This window comes from Schistocerca cancellata, chromosome 11, assembly GCF_023864275.1.
Source record: "Schistocerca cancellata isolate TAMUIC-IGC-003103 chromosome 11, iqSchCanc2.1, whole genome shotgun sequence".
Classification (NCBI taxonomy): Eukaryota; Metazoa; Arthropoda; class Insecta; order Orthoptera; family Acrididae; genus Schistocerca; species Schistocerca cancellata.
Window position 1 is genome coordinate 62,150,470 of NC_064636.1, and position 21,238 is coordinate 62,171,707.

The 21,238-nt window shown below is 39.3% G+C and overlaps 1 protein-coding gene across 14 annotated transcripts in view; it reads right to left on the minus strand.

Moving 5' to 3' along the window:
* The window catches only part of LOC126108459 (eukaryotic translation initiation factor 4 gamma 1-like), a 647,729-nt gene that overhangs the window by 168,099 nt on the left and 458,392 nt on the right, over positions 1-21,238 (minus strand). For 12 of the 14 annotated variants that reach the window (XM_049913677.1, XM_049913682.1, XM_049913688.1 and 9 more), the window contains 2 exons: positions 7,591-7,893; positions 1,331-1,609 (listed from right to left, as the gene is read on the minus strand). In XM_049913677.1, coding sequence (XP_049769634.1) covers positions 1,331-1,609; positions 7,591-7,893 — 582 coding nt within the window. The remainder of the gene's footprint in view (positions 1-1,330; positions 1,610-7,590; positions 7,894-21,238) is intronic. The other 2 variants (XM_049913683.1, XM_049913691.1) reach the window with 2 other exon arrangements.

The following is a 21,238-nucleotide window of genomic DNA, read 5'->3' on the forward strand; positions in this document are numbered from 1 at the left end:
TAATTATCTGGCGCCTGCGGCCAGGCCATCACGTAAGAGAAAACATGTTATTAGCAGTCGATGTGTTAACATAGCACAGTGAAACAACGTAACTATAAAATTACAATGAAATGACAGTGAGACAGTGCTTCCTGTCACAAATGAAATCTTTGTACTGTCAACAGATAGATTCAAAAGTGAAGAAACTATTTGTACATTTCCAACCTTTGGGAGGAAAGAGAGAGAGATTTGAGAAGGAGGGTGGAAAATGTTACTCAGCTGGAGAAAAGCTCATCTGCTGCCTTACACACCCCTACAGGCTACACAGAAATTTCACTTTATATATATATATATATATATATATATATATATATATATATATATATATATATATATATATATATATAAAAAGAAAGATGATGAGACTTACCCAACAAAAGCGCTGGCAGGTCGATAGACACACAAATAAACACAAACATACACACAAAACTCTAGCTTTCGCAACCAACGGTTGCCTCGTCAGGAAAGAGGGAAGGAGAAGGAAAGACAAAAGGATTGGGTTTTAAGGGAGAGGGTAAGGAGTCATTCCAATCCCGGGAGCGGAAAGACTTACCCTAGGGGGAAAAAAGGACAGGTTTACACTCGCACACACACACATATCCATCCACACATACACAGACACAAGCAGACATAAATGTCTGCTTGTGTCTGTGTATGTGTGGATGGATATGTGTGTGTGTGCGAGTGTAAACCTGTCCTTTTTTCCCCCTAGGGTAAGTCTTTCCGCTCCCGGGATTGGAATGACTCCTTACCCTCTCCCTTAAAACCCAATCCTTTTGTCTTTCCTTCTCCTTCCCTCTTTCCTGACGAGGCAACCGTTGGTTGCGAAAGCTAGAGTTTTGTGTGTATGTTTGTGTTTATTTGTGTGTCTATCGACCTGCCAGCGCTTTTGTTGGGTAAGTCTCATCATCTTTCTTTTTAAATATATTTTTCCCACGTGGAATGTTTCCCTCTATTATATTCATATATATATATATATATATATATATATATATATAAACAAAAATGAAAAAGCCTGATATTCTGTCTCCTGACGATTTTACAGTTTTATAACGTGATTTATCGTTTTGAAACAACAAGAAACTTAAGAATTTTTCCTCTAATCACCAGACTATGCTAACCCCCTTCCCCCCAACACATGTAAATCACCGCAGGTACCTGTCATTCTTCCCAACAATGTTTCATTTTGTTTAGTATGTGTGGCCTCACGAAGCAAGGGAATGCCAACAACTTGGTAAGACACATTGCAAGAGAAAACTTATATCACTGTGTGGCATTACCACATGCTTACCAAATTCTTGCTTTTCACTTGCACGCTGCCGTTTGCTGGCCCATTCTCTGTCCTCCCCAAGCACGCTGCCTGCGCGTGTGGAGTTACCTTTGGCTGAGTGGGAGGAGCCGCCGGGGGCTTGGCGAGGGCCGGCAGAGCCGGTGCGGGGGCGGGAGCGGGGACGGGGGCGGGGGCCTGCGGGGCGGACTCCGGTGCGACTGCCGGCGGCACGTTGACGGCCGGGGCCGGCTCCGAGGCGGCCACCGGCGGAGTGCCGGAGCGCTGCGGCGGGTGGAACGCCTGCGGACATTACGGGCCACACTTAACTTCCAGCCAGTGGATGGCACTCAGTATTTGGATCTTCCCTGACAGTGGACACACAACCTGGCATTCTAGTACATGTAACAGCTGTCCAGGGATGAGGAACAGATGTTTCACTAAATATTGGGCAATAGTGCCTTCACATCATTCCTTCAAACTGGGGTCACAGCTGGATACAACTCTCAATGACAAAATTTTGCTTTTAGTTGGTTATAATTACTGGCTCACTGTCTGTATGTTCTCACTTTTAGCCTTTTTGGTTTCGACAGCCATTTGGAAGTGATCTATATGAACAGATAATAAAAAAAATTTTAATAAAGACACAAACGTGAATACTGCTGAATCAATTTCCGTATATGGGTAGGAAGTTGACATATTTATGTAAAAATGCCACTGTAATTTGGACTAAGTGCAATTTAGTAAGTAACAAATGTACCGGTCACTGATGAATAGCTGTCACTGCCAAAAATCGGGCACTTGTCAAGGCATACAGACACATATATAATAATTACAGCCACATAAAGCAAAAAGTCGTGCCACTGATATCAGGCCTCACCAACCTGTGGCACACTAGCAAACACACACCAACCACACTTGTGCCTAGCACTCTTGACTGCAGAGTGGAAGGGTGAATGGGTGAATCGGAACAGGAAGGCCGAAGATGGTCGCAGGCGTTCCAGCCGTGCTCCCGACTAGCACTCCAGTGTGGTGATGGGAGGTTGTGCAGGTGAGGAGGAAAAGGAAGGTAATTGCCACACTCCCACAGTGCTCGGAGTTCAGAGAGGTACGGAAGAAGAGGAAAGCTGCAGCCAGACAATTTCACGTAACAATGCCAAGTACATTCACTTGCTATATTACCATCCCACAATTAATACTATTTTTTCAGCTTTCTCTTTTACAAACACAATACATAAATGTGCACACACAAAAACTCCACATTGTTCTTAAAGCTGTACTCAATCATGTTATTCAACTTTTAATTCACACAAACGATAACAGCACAAGTAATATTGTATTTATTTTTTCACAGAAACAGTGGATATAAAGAAATATTCAAAATTTATTATCCACGAAAACCGCTTGACTCTAAAATAGAACTACCCTTAATTATTTGTATTAGGAGTGACACACATTATTTAAAATCCTCCTTCCTTCTTTCTATTCAACATCTTTTCTGGAAGCTGTATTTCGAAGTCAGTACTATTCAAAATTACTGAAATCATAAGAATTCTAGAATGTTAAATCTTTAAAAAGTAATCATTTTGAAAATACAACTCTGTAATTTTACTACTAAAATAAAATGTGAGCTACTAAAATATTTATATCAGAGAATTTGAGTTCCCAGAAAATTCTTGGCAGCCTTACATGAATCCCAAGTGTAAGTCTGCACCCCAGATCACGTAAGAAACAGATTGACCATCCTTACGGCGGAACAGGCAACCGTAAAAATACTTTTCCCGTCTCAACAGACGTCGCAGGCAACACTACAATGCTAACTGACCTGTCCATGTCGCGGAATTGGCAACGCTGTATCTTCGGTCACGTGAATGACGCTGATTTGTTTTCGGCTAGAGCATTGCACGCGAAGTGCATTCGTCACACAGCTGACTGTAGACCATGATTGGCTATGGTTTTTCCCGAGTTTTCAATCGAAGAATGTAGATTAGCTCCTGTAATTCTACAAACCAAGTTTATTTCTACTATAGGGATACTTCTCACAATCATATGCAAATTTAAATAAATGAAAAGTAACACACAAATATTTCTCGTGAGTTACTGTTTAAATGCAGACTGTATTGCAGTCGCATAGGTTTTACACTCGCCTTCCATGCCGTCTATTTCCTCTTTTTTATACAGCTCTTCTGATACGGATTATGGTGGTAAAAAAGATCTCCACGTGCAGGTTAACACTAGAAAGTTTTCAAAACCTCAACGTCTTTGAAATATAATCCGTTAATTTACTGACAAATATTGCACTGAGCAGTGGGTTTCGCGTCCTGACATTACCGACGTAATTATTTATTTTGCATGAAGTATGTATAGGGATTAGGTGAGTTATAACTATAAGATATTTTTCACATTGAGACTGTAAATAGGTTTAAGAAACAGATTTTGCTTCCTTTTTAAGTATTTCTGAAAGCGTTCTTAAGTATAACCACATTTTGCATTTGCTTACTGTTAGTTGTAAACAAATATAATTTCATGTACACAATTAACAACGATATCTTCGAAAAAATAAATATTGTGAAACTTTAAATATCATGAGGGGGAAAAAAAATTCTGTGATGGTAAACATCTTAACTTTGCGGTCAGCACATCTACTATTGTCACAAGCAGTACTGTTTAGCTCAGATTTAACACATTACTTTTTTCTAGTTAAACGTGGTAGAGTGATCCAGGAAAGGCAACAAAACTTATTTGTGCAGCCTAACGGAGGATCTTTATTTGGTACTTAAATACAATATGAATGAACTACATATTTTTTATAATTTTCAGATTTTAAGACAGTTCTACTACGCTTGTCTTTGAACATTTAAAAAAGTCCAAATCGCAGCAAAGATTTCATTTAAAAATTATATGATATGATTCTTGTACAGGAAGGGCTGCCACGTTATATCAGAATATATGATCGACAAAATGTAGATAGGATCGAATGCTTAGGGCTCTTCATTAATTCCTACTCTTAACTAATTTGATTTACCTGAATTTAAAAGCCACTCGCGTAACCTTTCTTTATCTTTGACGGGAAATCATAACATTTTAAATTCAGGATTTGTTCGTCTACTCCTTTCACAGTTGATATACTAGCAGGTCCTCGGCATGACGACTCGATCCACTACCACTGGTATGTCAGAAACAGCTGTACTTCACAGACGCCAAATAGTGGAAAGCTGCACGCGTTAAGCCGATGTTGCCACATATTTCACAGAACGGAGTGCCATCTACTGGTTGATTGCACAAGGAAGGGTGCGACGCTGTTGCCGCCTGGTGGCCGTTCCCTGACAAGGGTTGCCTGCTAGACCAAGCGATCGGGCAATCTGTTTCTTACGTGATCTGGGACTGCACATACAATATTCCACTCATAGAAGTAGAAACAACTAATTTTATTGCCTTAAAGGTATTTAACCAATTGTTAATCAAAATAATGGCACATAATGTAAATATATTAAATGCCACTCTAGTCTTATGTTGAAATTTCAAAAAGTTTGCATTTTAACGTTTTCTGATCCGACTGTCGTACACCAGTCTACGTAGGTGCTGTGGACGATGCAACAAACAGTCTAGGTTGCACCTTGATTGAGAAGGTATTCTGATACCACAGAATCATGCTGCTCACCTCACCACTGCAAAAAAATTATGAGACAAATTACAAAATAAGTAATTTATTGAGAACATTCTAAGTTCCATACCAGGGAAGTGATTGCCATTGATACCGTGTCACTATGTATCATTTGTGATAATATAAATGCTGAAATACAGCAGTAATGTTTTAAACTGGTAGATATGTAGTCAACAAAAACCATTAATTTATTTTACTTTTTTTACAATAAAATAAGAAAATATCATGGAATATTGCTCTGTTTCTCACACAAACTCATTCTTGGTATCAGATGTTGCAAAGTTTACTGTAGAATACTAGCACTTAAGAAATGGCAACATCGTCAATTGGTTTTTCTGTTTTGCAACTGATTAACATGGCTGGTCTTCAGGTGAGAAAGCACGAGATACATCAGCCAAGGTCTTTATTCTTTCGAATACGACAACATTTTTCAACTGTTTTGTTTCAGAGTAAAAGTTTACAATAGTTATTTGACAGGCAAGACTATGGGACACTTTGATCATTCTGTGTTCAAAAATCTTTCTTACATGCACTGCAACAATGCTTCAGCACCACTTTAAAATCAGATAATTCAGTTGCATGCGCTGGAATTACATGGAAGGGTTTACAGCTTTAACTGACTCTAGAACAATCCAGCCAGCTTTAGTCTAGTCTTCTGTACATTAAGTTCTGTGCCATCCATGAAGGAAAAATTCACAATCAGTCCGCACCTAATGATCATTAAATAATGTTTGTGAAGTCAGTTTCTGCAGAGCTGCTGTCATATTCAGTCAGTCAGCGCAGAACTACTGTACAGCATTGTTAAATGTTTAGAATCATTTGTGTAAATTTCTAATCCAATATTTGATTGTGGATAATGTATTATTGCCACTTGTTGAACTTTCACAGACTCCTCGAAGTCTGTATAGTTTACCAATGATGTGTAACAAATTTGGGGTTCACTCCACACTATAGCTGTACAATAAATTTGGAAAGTGATGTCATATGTATAACATCTGTGATGGGTGCTGTATAAGTAATGCAACAAGTTTTTTCTGGGCACACATTGGTTGTTCCTACGATTTTAATACATCATATTATTCCACACTCTTATGGCTACAGAACATTATTTTTCCAAAATTATAACCGATAAATGAAACAACCTTACACCACCTTATTGGGAGGGCCTTACGTACGTACGACGACGTTCTACTGGTCGACATCAAAGCCAATATCTTGCTGCATCAATAACCGCCACATCAGCCGTGCACTGTTTCCTGTGGAGTGCACCCTGCATTGGGCCAAATGAAATGTACGTCTGAAAGTGCGAGATCTGGGCTAGATTGCTCGATGACTAAGAACAGTCCACAGATTTTTGTGAGCTCCTCTCAGGTGCACGGACTTGTGAAAGGCCTCGCATTGTCACAGAGAGGAAGAAGTTTCTTTGCATTTCAGTGGCGACTAACACATCGAGGACGTTTCTCCACTTTCCTGAGGGTGCCACAAAACACTTCAGAGTTTATCGTTGCACAATGAGAGGGAATCAAACAGAAAAACCCCTTCAGAATCCCAGAAGACTGTCACCATGACTTTACCAGCTGAGGGTGTGGACTGGAACATTTTCTTTGGGGAGAGGTGTTGAGGTGTGATTTGAATAATAAACTCACGTTACATCTAATGTAACGATATTTGACAAAAAATTGTCACAATCCGCCTCATAACATGTAAGCAATTCCGCAGAGAAGGTCCTTCACTGCTCTGAACAGTTCTCACTTAGGCGGTGAGGAACTGCCCAACTGGTGGACGAATATGTCAAGCACTACCGACAAATGTATAGTTGTGCTGTGGGTGTGATCCGTCAATCATCTTAAATGAGAGTGTCTGCACATTCTAACACTCCACAGTTTCCACAGTTTGCACTGTGTGCTGTCGGCTGGCCGGATAGGTTAGTGCCACCTCGCTGCGATGGTGACAGATGCCTTGCCCGATGGCTCACCGTAATTTTGTTCACTGCCAGGTCTCCGCAGGCATTCTGCAAGTGCCGACAAATGTCTGCAGTGCTCTGGTTTTCTGCCAAAGGACACTGAACGACAGCTCTCCGCTCTGAATGGGCCTCCACTATGTCTGCCATTTCAAAAACTATAGCGGTTGAAGCAGGAATATCCCATGTCATCTCTTAACAAATTCCCCATTTTTTCAATCAAAAAACTGGCCAAGGAAAAAAAAAGGGGGGGGGGAGGTGTTTCACTGCTTGTGAAACACCACTCCCACTTTGGTAGTGTTGCGTTAGGTCACTTAAGAAGGACTTTAACCTCCCAGCAATCTAGATATTTGAAGAGGAGGAACATCGTGTGCACTTTAGCAAATTGCCAGAAAACAAATGTACACTGAAGATGCAAATCAATATTGGGCTTGCATTATATTGTTTGTCAAATAAGACTGTGCAATGAAGTCTGACTTGCACTTGAGAATGCATATTAAAAAGGAAGGATTATTTTTCACATTGTACTATCCTCTCATCCAAACCCGCAAGTCTCATGAAATTAGCCAGTTAGTATATACAATGCATAAAACTTCAGAAGCACATTTGACTAAATAAATCTAACAGACAATTTGACAAGAGGCAGAGGAAAACACTCACCACAGAGATGGGAGGAACTATCGACGCCGAAGCTTGTTGCGACGGCACTGAGGCTGCAGTGGGCAACCCCGGCTTCTCCTGTGACACCAGCGACGGAGGTGTCGACGCCGACGGCGGTTTCCTTCTGGGAGAAGCTGCTGACGGTGGGCCGGTAACACCGGTAACTGTCGAGCCGGTGCCCGGAGCAGTTCCGGCTGACGAACCCTTCAGTGCTGGGAAGTGCTCACGGCGGTGCACTACCTCCACAGCTGGTGCGTTGGTGCGTGCACTCACTACGGGGGTGCCGCCGACGTCTTGCAACTCCTGCGATGAGACCACTTTGCATCACTCAACTGTAATCTAAGCCGATTCTTTTATTTTTATTATTCACTTCGAACTAACGTTTCAGCTTTATCAGTTCCAAGCAATTCTGAAATAATTTTATTGTACATATTTTTGGAGAAAACTCTAATTATTTGGTACTTTCTTTGTGAATTGCATCAAAACATATGTGATGTAGGACACGGCATTCCCACATACATACTGAGCTCCATCTTTAGTCATTCCATGTCTCGCAGACCAGAGATTCCTGCTTCACAATTCCTGAACCTACTGAAATGTTATGGAAAGTTTCCACAATGTCTGGGATGAATATTTACAATGTTTTAGCTTGAGATCTCCTTTGGTTTCATTTCTACAGCCTGTCATGGACAGAGGTCCCAAGTTTTCATCACCTACATGCATGCGGTACTGTGAAAGGTACTCTTAGCTTGTAAGCCCCTGCTTTTGTATGCTTAAACAACTGTTTGTGCTGACTTACACTACTGATGGTATTTTTAAATTTATACAGTGACAACTGTATTTTTTCAAATACTAGCAGAAAATTCATTGTTCAACTTGCAGAGACCATGTTCAACTAGCCATGAATTACATTTTTATGGAAGATTCAGCCAAGAATTGGTATCATATCCTGCTATTTTCTTGGACTTTTTGTACAGGAGCCTCAACCCTTTCCTATCAAAATATGTGAACCTGCCAATTACATTAGAACATTGTGGATGCCATATTTTGGGTAGTTTAGTGGCCCCACATGTCAACTCTATGTTCTTTAATCTTTTTTGTCTTGCTGTATCTAGAAAGAGTAGTCTTTATGCTTCCGAAGTTATAGAGTTCAATTTTTGACAAATGCCTCCTAATGTCCGAAAAACATCACTCAAATTTATTACCTTCATACACACTGCTTTTTGCTCGAATATGACATTAAAGAGTCAATAGAAAATAAGTTCTGAGGAAACTGCTTCTATGTCCTTAAAAACACAAGTGCAGTTATGTACAAATCAATTTAAAGCAATAAGCAGCAATAAAATGAATGAAAATCCACAAAGTTAGAACATTAAATACACTGTACAACTGGGATAACTATTCTCCACTTCAGACCAAATTAATTGCGGATACTGGCTTCTTTATGTTCTTAATAATCACACTGGCTTTCTGATGTCTATGGTGCTTTTATGGTTTTACATATGTGTTGCTCTGGAACCCAGTATACTTACTAAATGGTCAGTGGAAAGAACAGGGAGGGGATGAGGGTGTATAAAGCTGACTAAGACTGGAATTTATTCACCTGCTTGAAATGCATTAATTACCAATTCAGCAGCATCATTGGAAACACTGCTTACTCTGATCCTGTCCAAACCAACAGGACTGAAGAGGTGATTTTTCTTGTCTCAGCATTTTTTTAGGGTGCAAGAACAAATAGTGAGTTAAAAAAACGACTAAACATCAACTCCAATTTACATAAGAGAAGCTAGCTAAAAACAGGGACATGGAGAAAAGTCTATAAAATACACCACAGAGGAACGGAGATCCAGAACCAAAAATTAAATGATGTTCGCCATATCGCTACGACGGGAAAAATTAAATCGCAGTCGGCAGACTGCATGTCGTTTGCTAAAACGGCCAGCAAGTCTGAAAGCAAATCCAAGCGGGAATGTAAAGGTTTAAAAAGGTCATTCCGTCAGGAAATGGCAGACAGTTAAAACTTGAGTGCAATGTGTACAAAGTGGTAGAGGAGCACCACTTGGCAAATGGCGATGGCTAGAAGACAGTCCTCAGTAGGCAACCTAGTTAAAATGACTTCCTCTTGCGGAAGGGCTAAGAGGAGGTTGTCCAAGCCACCGGCTTCATAACCTGGAGTTTACTCCCTTGAAGTGAGGACCAGTAGTGATGCCAAAGTGGCACCACCTCCTGACAGATGGCAACACAAAGATAATAACTAGTGAGCTGAGGTACAAGGACTGCAGCCTCGGCAGCAACCTCGTTTCCTGGGAGATCGACACGACCAGGAATTCGCATTAACATCACCGTGGCTCCATGAAGAGTGAACAAGTGAAAAGTTTTCCTGGACCTGTTGCACTAAGAGACTGTCGGTGTACTTGTGTCGCCGGATATACTCCGTGGCCTGATACAGGACGAGCAGCTCTGCTGTAAATACTGACAAGGGAACCTCCCCATCGCACCCCCCTCAGATTTAGTTGTAAGTTGGCACAGTGGATAGGCCTTGAAAAACTGAACACAGATCAATCGAGAAAACAGGAAGAAGTTGTATGGAACAATGAAAAAAAATAAACAAAATATAAAAACTGAGTAGTCCATGAGAAGATAGGCAACATAGTGGGTAAGTTGAGCTCAGGAGTGCCGTGGTCCCGTGGTTAGCGTGAGCAGCTGCGGAACGAGAGGTCCTTGGTTCAAGTCTTCCCTCGAGTGAAAAGTTTTAATTTTTTATTTTCAGACAATTATAATCTGTCCGTCCGTCCGATGCGATCACTTTTTTGGGAGTGATTATCACATCGACAAGAAAACCTAAATCGGGCAAGGTAGAAGAATCTTTTTACCCATTCCTCAAGTGTTCAAGTTAGGTGGGTCGACAACATATTCCTGTCATGTGACACACATGCCGTGACCAGTGTCGTATAGAATATATCAGACGTGTTTTTCTGTGGAGGAATTGGTTGAGCTATGACCTTGTGATCAAATGTTTTAGGTTCCCATTGGAGAGGCAAGTCCTTTCGTCTACTAATCGCACGGTTTTGCGGTGCGGTCGCAATACACAGACATTAAACTTATTACAGTGAACAGAGACGTCAATGAACGAACGGACGGATCATAACTTTGCGAAAATGAAGAAAGTAAACTTTTCACTTGCGGTAATACTTGAACCAAGGACCTCTCGTTCCACAGCTGTTCACGCTAACCACGGCACTCCTGATCTAACATTATTCATGTATTGCTTATGTTGCACATGGACTACTCAGTTTGTATATTTTGCTTTTTTTTCATAGTTCCACACAACTTCTTCCTGTTTTCTCGACTGATCTGTGTTCAGTTTTTCAAGGCCTATCCACTGTGCCAACTTATAAATAAATCTGAGAGGGGTGCGATGGGGAGGTTCCCTTGTGAGCAGTGTGCCAGCCGGAAGCCAATACCAAGAAACATCGGCACCAATGATAAAAGCACAAGCTGCCAATCTTTTACCTGTTCCTTTAATTGCATCACAAAGAGATTTTCCATGGATGGTTCCAGGGAAATTTTACTCGGAATAGATGCCGAAGTTATTTTCATGCACACATAAATTGATAACATTTTTGAAATTCTTTTCCTAGGCTCCAGATTCAATACTAAAGTAGTAATTATGCTCGATTTCTCCTATTATCGTACTTCAAATATTGAATCAACTTCATTATGAATGAATGACCTGCAATGATATCATGGTAAAGGCAGTCGTTAATGTTTTAGATGTATAGTAGTTCTTTACCATCGAGATAAACTACAAATGGAAGCAGTGTGGCACGAGTGTTCTCCCAATGAAACACTAAGAGCATCTTGAATGACAAATTAATAGTTCTTACCCCACCAAAATGACCACTTCAACACCTAAAAGTTTTTCTTTCAGGTGCTGTGACACGAAATGGTGGTTTGTCAGGACTCTGTTTCAAATCACAAACTCACTATCAACTACATAAGGAAGCAAATATAATGTTTACTCAGAATCCGAACAAGACAGTATCAGCAATTTACTCAGTCTGTAGTGGAGAAATATTACAGTCAGAGTCTTTATGGAGTTTCAACTGCCTGAATTTTCATTTCTTTTACAGCTACTTGCTGCGCAGTTGATTTGCATACAATTATACTCATATTTTTAAGGACATAAGATTAGTTTTCACTTAAATTATTTTTTGTTCATTCATGTCCCACTCAGGTGTATACACTGTAAATGAAAAGTAGTGGCTTTGAACAATGTTACTGTTGGTATAGTGTCTGCACTTTCGGGTATGTTTGAGGGATGTTTCAGCACTAAGCAGACATGGGTCAAAAATTAAATTATATAGCTTCTAGATAAACCACGATGATTAAGATTGAAGAACATCCAGTTGAGATGTGGGCCCCTAAAGCCACCCAAAATTAAACATTTTCATGAAACTTGCAGGTGTGTATATTCTGACAGACAACCGACACTACTGTACAAAAAGCACAAGACGACATGCCTGTAATACCAATTGTTGGCTGCATCTGTTCATAAATTTATGATTTCTAACTCTCCAAGTGACACACTGAACTTTCTGCCATTCTTGAAGTTCAGCTGCCACAAAATGTATTAAAAATCTAGTAAGTACCATATTCCAATTCAGTACTATAAGTTGTTGAAATACACAAAAACAGTGGCTTTTAATTTAAGAAGTACCTTTCATAAAAGTTATGGCGTGCATGTATGTGGTGCAAATTTTCGGCTGTTGTCTGTGAGAGGCCGCAGAAATGGAACCAAAGGAAGTATTGAGATGAAACTTTGTAACTATCAAAGGGATTGTTGTACCTAATTCATATATTTCATTGAATTCGGAAATGGTCTTTGGAAGGATGTACCAAGAAGAAACTTTATACATATCCATCAATGACATTTTGCACCCAATCCATAAATTTCATCATATTTGGAAATGATTGATTGGGTATTATATCTAAATCTGGTCCAGTTGACATGGAATAAGTCTGGTGTAAACAGCTCAAGGTACCAAAAGATGATTTTAAGCAAAATATTGTACGCAGTGGAACATGAAATGCTATTATATGGCTAACACTATTGCTCTTATCAGGATACTGCAGCCTTGTGAAATGGAAGTGCCTACATTTTCCAAAGGCATTCACAAACTAGTTTAAGGACAAAAGTGATGTGACAACAATATTTGTGTTCAAAATTTTCATACAACACTTAAGTAATGTGCAGGCACTGATTTTGGGTAGTGGGTAAAAACAAAGTACTGTACTGCCAAAAACAAAAAGGTAGTCATGTCAAAAACACCACTGTTATATGTTACATGAAGATTACTGGGGCTTACACTGCAGTGGTGGAGTCTGGCAACATTACCTCCCTGTTTCAGCGCATTTCTCATAGTATTTTGAAACTTTTTTGATGATTTCGTGATGCCTTTCAGCTGCTTTTCTTTTTATTTCACATACAATTGTACAGTTTCAGCCTTAGGCCATTTTCAAGTATTTTATGAATGATTCTTTAGTAGTACCTCTTTGCTTCTATGACTGCATGTAGGGACACTCTAATCTCTTAAAATAGATCCTAAAATACGATATTGGGAGTTATGAGTGTTAATTCTGGTAAAAATAAACTTAGTTTCAATGCCTTCAACAAATTACACATACTCTAGTGGTCACTCTGTATGCCATACACTTTTAAGCTGACAATATTCCTCTTTCATAAGTTCTGCTCCATTTCACTTTGGGGGGTGTATTTTGTACAAAAAATTTAAGTTGAAATACCATGAAACATATTGACACAGGGCACACTATCAATGCCTGTAAGCAGCTAAAGGTCTAGATTTCATAATGATTTCTTTATAATTTCATTCTTCGATAGCTGCAAGATCACCAATGATATCTGTACAGATACCAGCTTCATAATGTTAAGAACTGTTTACAGTCAATTGATATTTGTTGTGCTGACAAGCCAAAACATCTGAGCAATAAAGTTTTCAAGTCTGGAAGGCTTCAGGATGAGTAAGAATCAATGTCTACTGACTAACTGGACACCGTTGGTACTTGCTACACACCAAACCTTCACTAGCATCTCTTTAAATATTCACTTTACAAGCTTTCACAAATTTACAAACTGACAAGAGATACAATGGGTCACAGAAGTTGGAAAGTTCAGAAAGCACAAAGTTCTGCCACGGCTACAGCAGTAGATGTTCTTGTTAATTCCACCAATGTTGCAAAAACACAAATTATGAAGCAATGCCAGAAATTTAAGGACATGGAAATTCAAAGTAATGAACTAAAAAAGAAAACGAATGTTTGTGTGTGTTAGCACTCACTCAGTAACTGCCTTTGAGATGATAGACAGCTGATGTGAGGCCCCCCCCCCACACACACACACACACACACACACACACACACACGGGGGCCTTCCCTCTTCATTGTGATAGTGTCTAATTGTGTAAATAAAACACCCACATTAGATAGATACTTGTGTTCTAACATGAGACTTACTACTGACAACATTACAAAATTATGATAAATAACACACATATTCATTAAAACACTACAGTTGTCAGTCTTTGTAAACAGAGAAGATTAGACACGAAATCTACACCACGTTGCTGATGAGGTGGTTACTCTGAGCAGGGATGTCCTGGGTGAGGAATAGGGCAGAAATTGTCGTCATGTTGCCGATCATCTTGAGGAGGAATATTTACGTCTGACATCAGGTCGAACCAACCTAACACTGTGAACCTAGTAAAGAATAGCACCCTTCAAATGACAGTAAGAACAATCCCTCAAAGCCTATTATCGAGATGGTCATCTTCAAAAGAAGTGTTTAATTGTATAAAAAAACTGAAATTAAGGCTGTTGTAGTGCAACTCAGTGAGCAGAACGATGGTTGCTACTAGATTCATTAATGTTAGATCATTTAAGTTGCTGCAATTAATAACAGAAGACAATCAAGAGAAGATGTTCCAAATCGTACCAACAAGTCACAAGGAGGACCACTAAAAACATCATCTGGTCACTAAGAAATAAAAATTATTACTGCATTTTTAATTAAGAATTCTGAAACTTCACGAACAGTAATTGGTTTAATTTATATTGTACCTTTTCCATATAATGACTGCTGCTTTGAACTTTACAAGGGAGCTGTAATTGTAACAATGACCAAAAAATAAATAAAAAAAATAGTACTGTCCCATTAATAATAATCAAACGAACAATAATGTAAAAGTCACTTTCTGTAGTAACTTCAATAAGTACCTATGATTTAGTTCTGTGGAAGAAAAGAAATGACAGTTCTATAACGTGCAGATTCACATGTTGGATTGAAAGTTCAATTAAGGACTGTGAGAAATCAGCCCAACATCAAAGCCAATGCAAGACCAATCTGGTTACATGATAAAGTGTACATACATTCAGTTATCAGCCAACGATCTTTAGGATAACTCATTGCAGAGTGGTTTCAGAGCACGAGTGCGTGGAGAATCCCACTTTATGGAAACATACTGAGAAGAAAGACACTTCAGTGTGTTGCAAAAATGGGTATAACCAACTTCACAGCATCAAATGGTCAAATCGATTGATTCACAACTCTTCATTACACTGATTCCCATCAATGGTGTGGTAAAAATGTTAAGTGCTGACAGTGAGACTGTAGACAAAAAAAAAAAAACTCAGTCCAGAGACTGGTTTGATGCAGCTCTCCATGCTATTCTATCCTTTGCAAAGTGCATCTCCAAGTAAATACTGCAACCTATATCCTTCTGAATCTGCTTAATGTGTTCATCCCTTTGTCTCCCTCTACAATTTTTACCCTACATGCTTCCTTCCAATACTAAATTGGTGATCCCTTGATGCCTCAGAACATGTCCTACCAACCGATCCCTTCTAGTCAAGTCGTGGCACAAACTCCTCTTCTCCCCAATTCTATTCAATACCTCCTCATTAGCTGTGTGTGTGTTCTACCCATCTAATCTTGAGCATGCTTTTATAGCACCACATCTCAAAAGCTTCTATTCTCTTCTTGTCTAAACTATTTATCGTCCATATTTCGCTTCCGTGCATAGCTACACTCCATACAAATACGTTCACAAAAGACTTCCCAAGATCTAAATCTATACTCGATGTTAAAAAAATAAGTCATTTTACTCTCCCCAAATAGCAAAATTCTATTACTACTTTAAGTGTCATTTCCTATTTTAATTGCCTCAGCATTGCCAGATTTTATTTGACTACAAAAATTTGTTAACATTGAGTATAGATTTAAATGCCAGGAAGTCGTTTCTGAAAGTATTTGTATGGAGTGTAGCCACGTATGGAAGTGAAACGTGGACGACAAATGGTTTAGACAAGAAGAGAATAGAAGCTTTCGAAATGTGGTGCTACAGAAGAATGCTGAAGATTAGGTGGGTAGATCATATAACTAACGAGGAGGTATTGAATAGAATTGGGGAGAAGAGGAGCTTGTGGCACAACTTGACTAGAAGAAGGGATCGTTGGTAGGACATGTTCTAAGGCATCAAGGGATCACCAATGTAGCATTGGAGGGCAGCGTGGAGGGTAAAAATCGTAGAGGGAGACCAAGAGACGAATACACTAAGCAGATTCAGAAGAATGTAGGTTGCGGTAGGTACTGGGAGATGAAGAAGCTTGCACAGGATAGAGCAGCATGGAGAGCTGCATCAAACCAGTCTCAGGACTGAAGACCACAACAACGACAACAACGTTCCATTATCCTCGTTTTGCTTTGGATGATGTTCATCACATATTCTCCTTTCAAGACGCTGTCCATTCCATTCAGCTGCTCTTCCAAGATGATACAAAAAATTATTTTAATGTCAATGAAATTGCTCTCCTTTTTAACTGATTACCAAAAAAGACCTTACGTTTTAAGGTGAGAAATGCGATGGTGGGAAATGTAAAGAAGAGGGTAACTGTCTGCTGACAGACCTGAAAAATTATCTCCTTTGGTAACTGGTAAATTTGAGAAGCCAAAGTGTTTCAACACTGTGAGAAATCTGCCACTAATTATGAATTCAATAGCACCACATGGATGACCAGTTCCATCTTCACATCCACCATGCATGTACTGGAAGCTACAATGGGAGCAAAAACTGGGAAAACAATGCTGCTACCTGACAGAAGTCAAGCACACCCTCAATCTGCAGCCCAGGATTATTAAGTTTGTTCCTATCTCCTAATGTTTGTCAGAAGGCTGTATTTATGCACAACAATGGCATGAACCCACCATCAATTACTAAATCAATATTGGAAGTAATGCATTATCAGTGTGTATGTGTTAACAAAAAACTGGATTTCCTGGTTAAAAATACCTTTTCCCAGGTGGAAATAGGCATTTTTCCGTGTTATGTGACTGTACACTTTCCAAAGTGCTGAAATGAAAACTTATTTGCTTTTGTCAGCCAATCATAGCTGATGTCACATGACAGTCAACCAATAGCATCATCATTGTTAAGTAACATGAAACCACAAACAGGAAAAGTTAATGGTTAAAATTAACTTATGTACAGTACAGCTAAAAGCAAAGCTATGTTTCCGGATATCTGTTGGTCCTTCTTGCACGTGTTACTCATTCAGATACATCAGACACAAATGGGCCAGCAAAATTTTAAATTATGACAAACAGCTTGTCTTCTGAGGCAAAAATTTTTCTAAGTGGCTAGTCTTCAAAATTTTAAGTTTTTAACGAGAATCCAACGCTCTGTGATTTAAGAAATTCATCTAAATTCTCACATGTAACTTAATTCTTTTTGTGTAAAAACTAATTTACTCCAAAAGTAATGGTTCTCAAACAACCATTTGCAATATCTTTATGCGAACTGTTTGAACAGTGGTCAGAGAGCACCAGAAAACGGGTGTTACTGGGCATGTTACAATGACAGTGGAAGCCTGTGCTTTGTGTTTGCTCTGTTCATGAACCTTTCGTTACTTGCATTTCTTTGTACAAGTTCAAGGGTAGTGGAGGGCCGTATTTCTGTGTGGAGTTTCATAGGTAGTGGGGCATTCTGTGTCCACGTGCAGCACTGCAGCATGCTGCTGAGAGGGGACATATGGAGGTACTGTGCTTATGGCATATCCTAATCAGATAAGTAATGCAAAACAAGAAAAAAGTCGCTGGAATAATTCATTTGAAAATTATACTCTACAACTCGAGGTACCCTAGTATTTTGCTATGTGGTGACTAATAGATTATTTTTATTCATACTCTTTTCCATCAAGCTTATATCCTCAATTCACTGCAAAAAGATAGTACAGAGAAATACAAATTTCTTGCAAAAAATAAAAAAGCAGTTGCTTGTGTATGCCAGAAATACGGACAATAAGTTTTTCATGACCTTTTCAAACAGTATATCAAATTAAGATATCTGTGAAGACAACGAACTGTCTAATTGCAGTTTATATTCTATTCCAGGAGTAAATATAAGGAATTGTGGGGAGTTACAACGATAAAACACAATGTACTGCCAGTCTATGCATTACATAAGAATGGTGATCCATACATTTAAGACATAAAAAACACAAATTAAGTAATGAAGTCTAGAGTGATTAAACATGCCACGTGATTTTTTGTGCTTCACGGAAGGCAGATTTGTTAAATTCTGTAAAAGTTGTCAATATATTTGTAACGAAACATTTTATTCAGTACTACTGACCATATTACCAAGCTTAGTCATCTCTAAATGAAAATTTATGTATGTTCATACATGTATAACATTAGGAGATCTTACAATATGTCTTAAGAGAAACAAATAAGAACACTCCGCGGCATCAGAATTTAGGCTCTAAGTGCATATTTTTATGTCCGAGTTCACAATGAAGTATGTCCTAACCTGATAATGAGCTTTTCAGTGTGATTTTCTACATGCAAATTTTCTTGGAGTGCCAGTATTGTATTGTTTCATTTGGTTCTTTATTTTGGCATTATGCAGTACCATGTCGTGTGTGTTTATATATATTTAAAAACAATTACATTTGTTATTGTCACTGTTGCATTTCGAAATCTTTTCTGTCGTCTTATTTCCTCTCTCTGTTTTTGCCACTAGTTTCACTTTGTATTCACGTTCTCCTTTTTACCGTAACCTACTATACAGTTTTATCCCGCCTTTGTTTTTAGATATATTTTTCCCACGTGGAATGTTTCCCTCTATATATGGAAACATTCCACGTGGGAAAAATATATCTAAATATATCTAAAAACGAAGATGATGTGACTTACCAAACGAAAGCACTGGCATGTTGATAAACACACAAACATACACACAAAATTCAAGCTTTCGCAACCAAGCAGACATTGTGTCTGTGTATGTGTGGATGTGTGCGTGTGCGTGTGCGTCGAAAGACAGAAAAGTGCACTTGAAATTCAGCAAAAAGTTGAAACTAACCAATAGAATAAAATGACATTAGGTTTCAAATAAATTTGCTGCCTCTGCTGGGAAGATTAATAACAGCAAAATTTCTTTAGCAAATAAAAAAAGAATTTCATTGCTCAGCAAGACAATGCATGCTCGATTGTAAAAAATGGGGACATGATATAAAATAAGAAAACAAGCTATTAACACATCTTAAATGGGGACATAAAATAAAATAAGAAAACAAGCTAACAACACTCTTAATCGTTGATAATCATTTCAACGTATTTTAATTCAGTTGACAGCTCCCAGCCACAGAAATACATTTTGTTTTCATTTGACACGAGAGCTGTGACAAAGAGAAAACAACAAAAATCATGAAACATAAACAGGGTTCATGTTAAGAATAGCTGCCCCACCCACTCACTATAACTCAGATCGCTCCAAGCTTGCACGATCTGGCAGCATAGGCGGGCAACGAAACACTCTTTTTTGCTTGTATACGGCTGCTCGCTGCTATCACAACCATCCTTCCAGTACCCACGAGCAGGAGAAGCCACTGCTCATACACAACTTCAGCACTGCACACGCATGTGCGCATGAGCCCACTGACAACTGATGAAACGAAACTAATGCGAACAGATGTGACGCCTGCGTGTACATCTACATCTACTCTCTGAAACCCACTGTGGGGTGCATGGCACAGTGTATGTCCCACTGTGCCAGTTATTACATTTTCTTCCTGTTCCATTCACGTATGAAGTGCGGAAAGAATGATTGTTTGAATGCCTCTGTGTGTGAAGTAATTATTCTTATCTTATCCTCACAATACTTATGTGGGCAATATGTAGGGGATTTTACGAGGGTGAGTCACATGAAAACCTTAAATTTGTAATAACAAATCGAAATTTCGAGCCATTATCCTGTAAGTTGATAAGCGTGCTACAAACAGCGTGCAAAATGGCCTGTAGGTGGCAGCATAGTGCAGATGCACACATACCATTGCAGCAACAGTATAAAGATGGCCACTCCACTTGCGACTTGCACCAGGGAAGAACAGCGTTCTGTTATTTGGTTTTTGCGTAGTGAAGGTGTGAAACCTATTGAAATTCATCGACAAATGAAGGTTCAGTACGGTGATGCATGTTTGTCACAGCAGCAAGTCTACGAATGGAGTAGGAAGCTCGCAAATGGTGTGACTTCAGTGGAAGATGCTCCTTGTCTAGGTAAGGCACAATGAGTAGTGACTCCACAGAACACTGCAGCAGTAGTGAAGGAAAACTGCCAAGTGACACTGAATGACATTGAACCATATTTACAGATTAGTCATGCGTCAGCACACCACATTGTGCATGATGTGCCCCAGTTTCACAAAGTGTCTGCAAGATGGGTGCCACGGCAGCTGACTCCTGAAATAAGAGAACAATGTGTTGATGCTCGTGAAGAACTTCTTCGGCACTTTGAACTAGAAGGCTTCCTTGCAAGAATCGTTACTGGGGACGAAACCTGAGTTTGCTTCCACCAACCGGAAATGAAGAGTGTGAGCAAGGAATGGCACCATTCCTAACCACCAAAACCAAACAAGTTTCAAACAAAACCATCAGCAGGGAAGGTTATGCCGACACTTTTGGGACGAAAAAGGCGTCCTTTTGGAGCATTACGTGCCTACAGCGACCACTGTCACCAGTGCATCATACACAGATGCCTTAAAAAATCATCTGCGGCCTCAAATCAAATCAAAGCAACGTGGATTGCTGTCAGCAGCTGTCCTTTTGCAACATGACAATGCAAGGCCCCACATTGCCCGTACAACAGTTGCAACAATCACAGACCTGCATTCTGAGTGTCTTCCTCATCCACCATACTCACCAGACCTTGCCCCCAAGTGATTTTCATATGTTTGAACCACTCACAGACACAATGGGAGGAAAGTTCTGTTCTGATGAAGAGATACGCCATGCGGTGCATATGTGGTTGCACGGACTACCAAAAGAATTTTTTGTAAAGGAATTTAAGCACTGAAGGACTTGCACTGAGCGCGGGGGAGATTATATTGAAAAGTGATACAGCTTCGTACCACTTCCACACAATACATAATATTTAAAAAATATTTAAGGTTTTCATTTGACTCACCCTCGTATTATATTCCTAGAGTCATAATTTAAAGTCAGTTCTAGAAACTTTGTTAATAGACTTTCTCAGTATAGTTTAAGTTCATCTTCAAGAATCCTACAGTTCAGTTCATT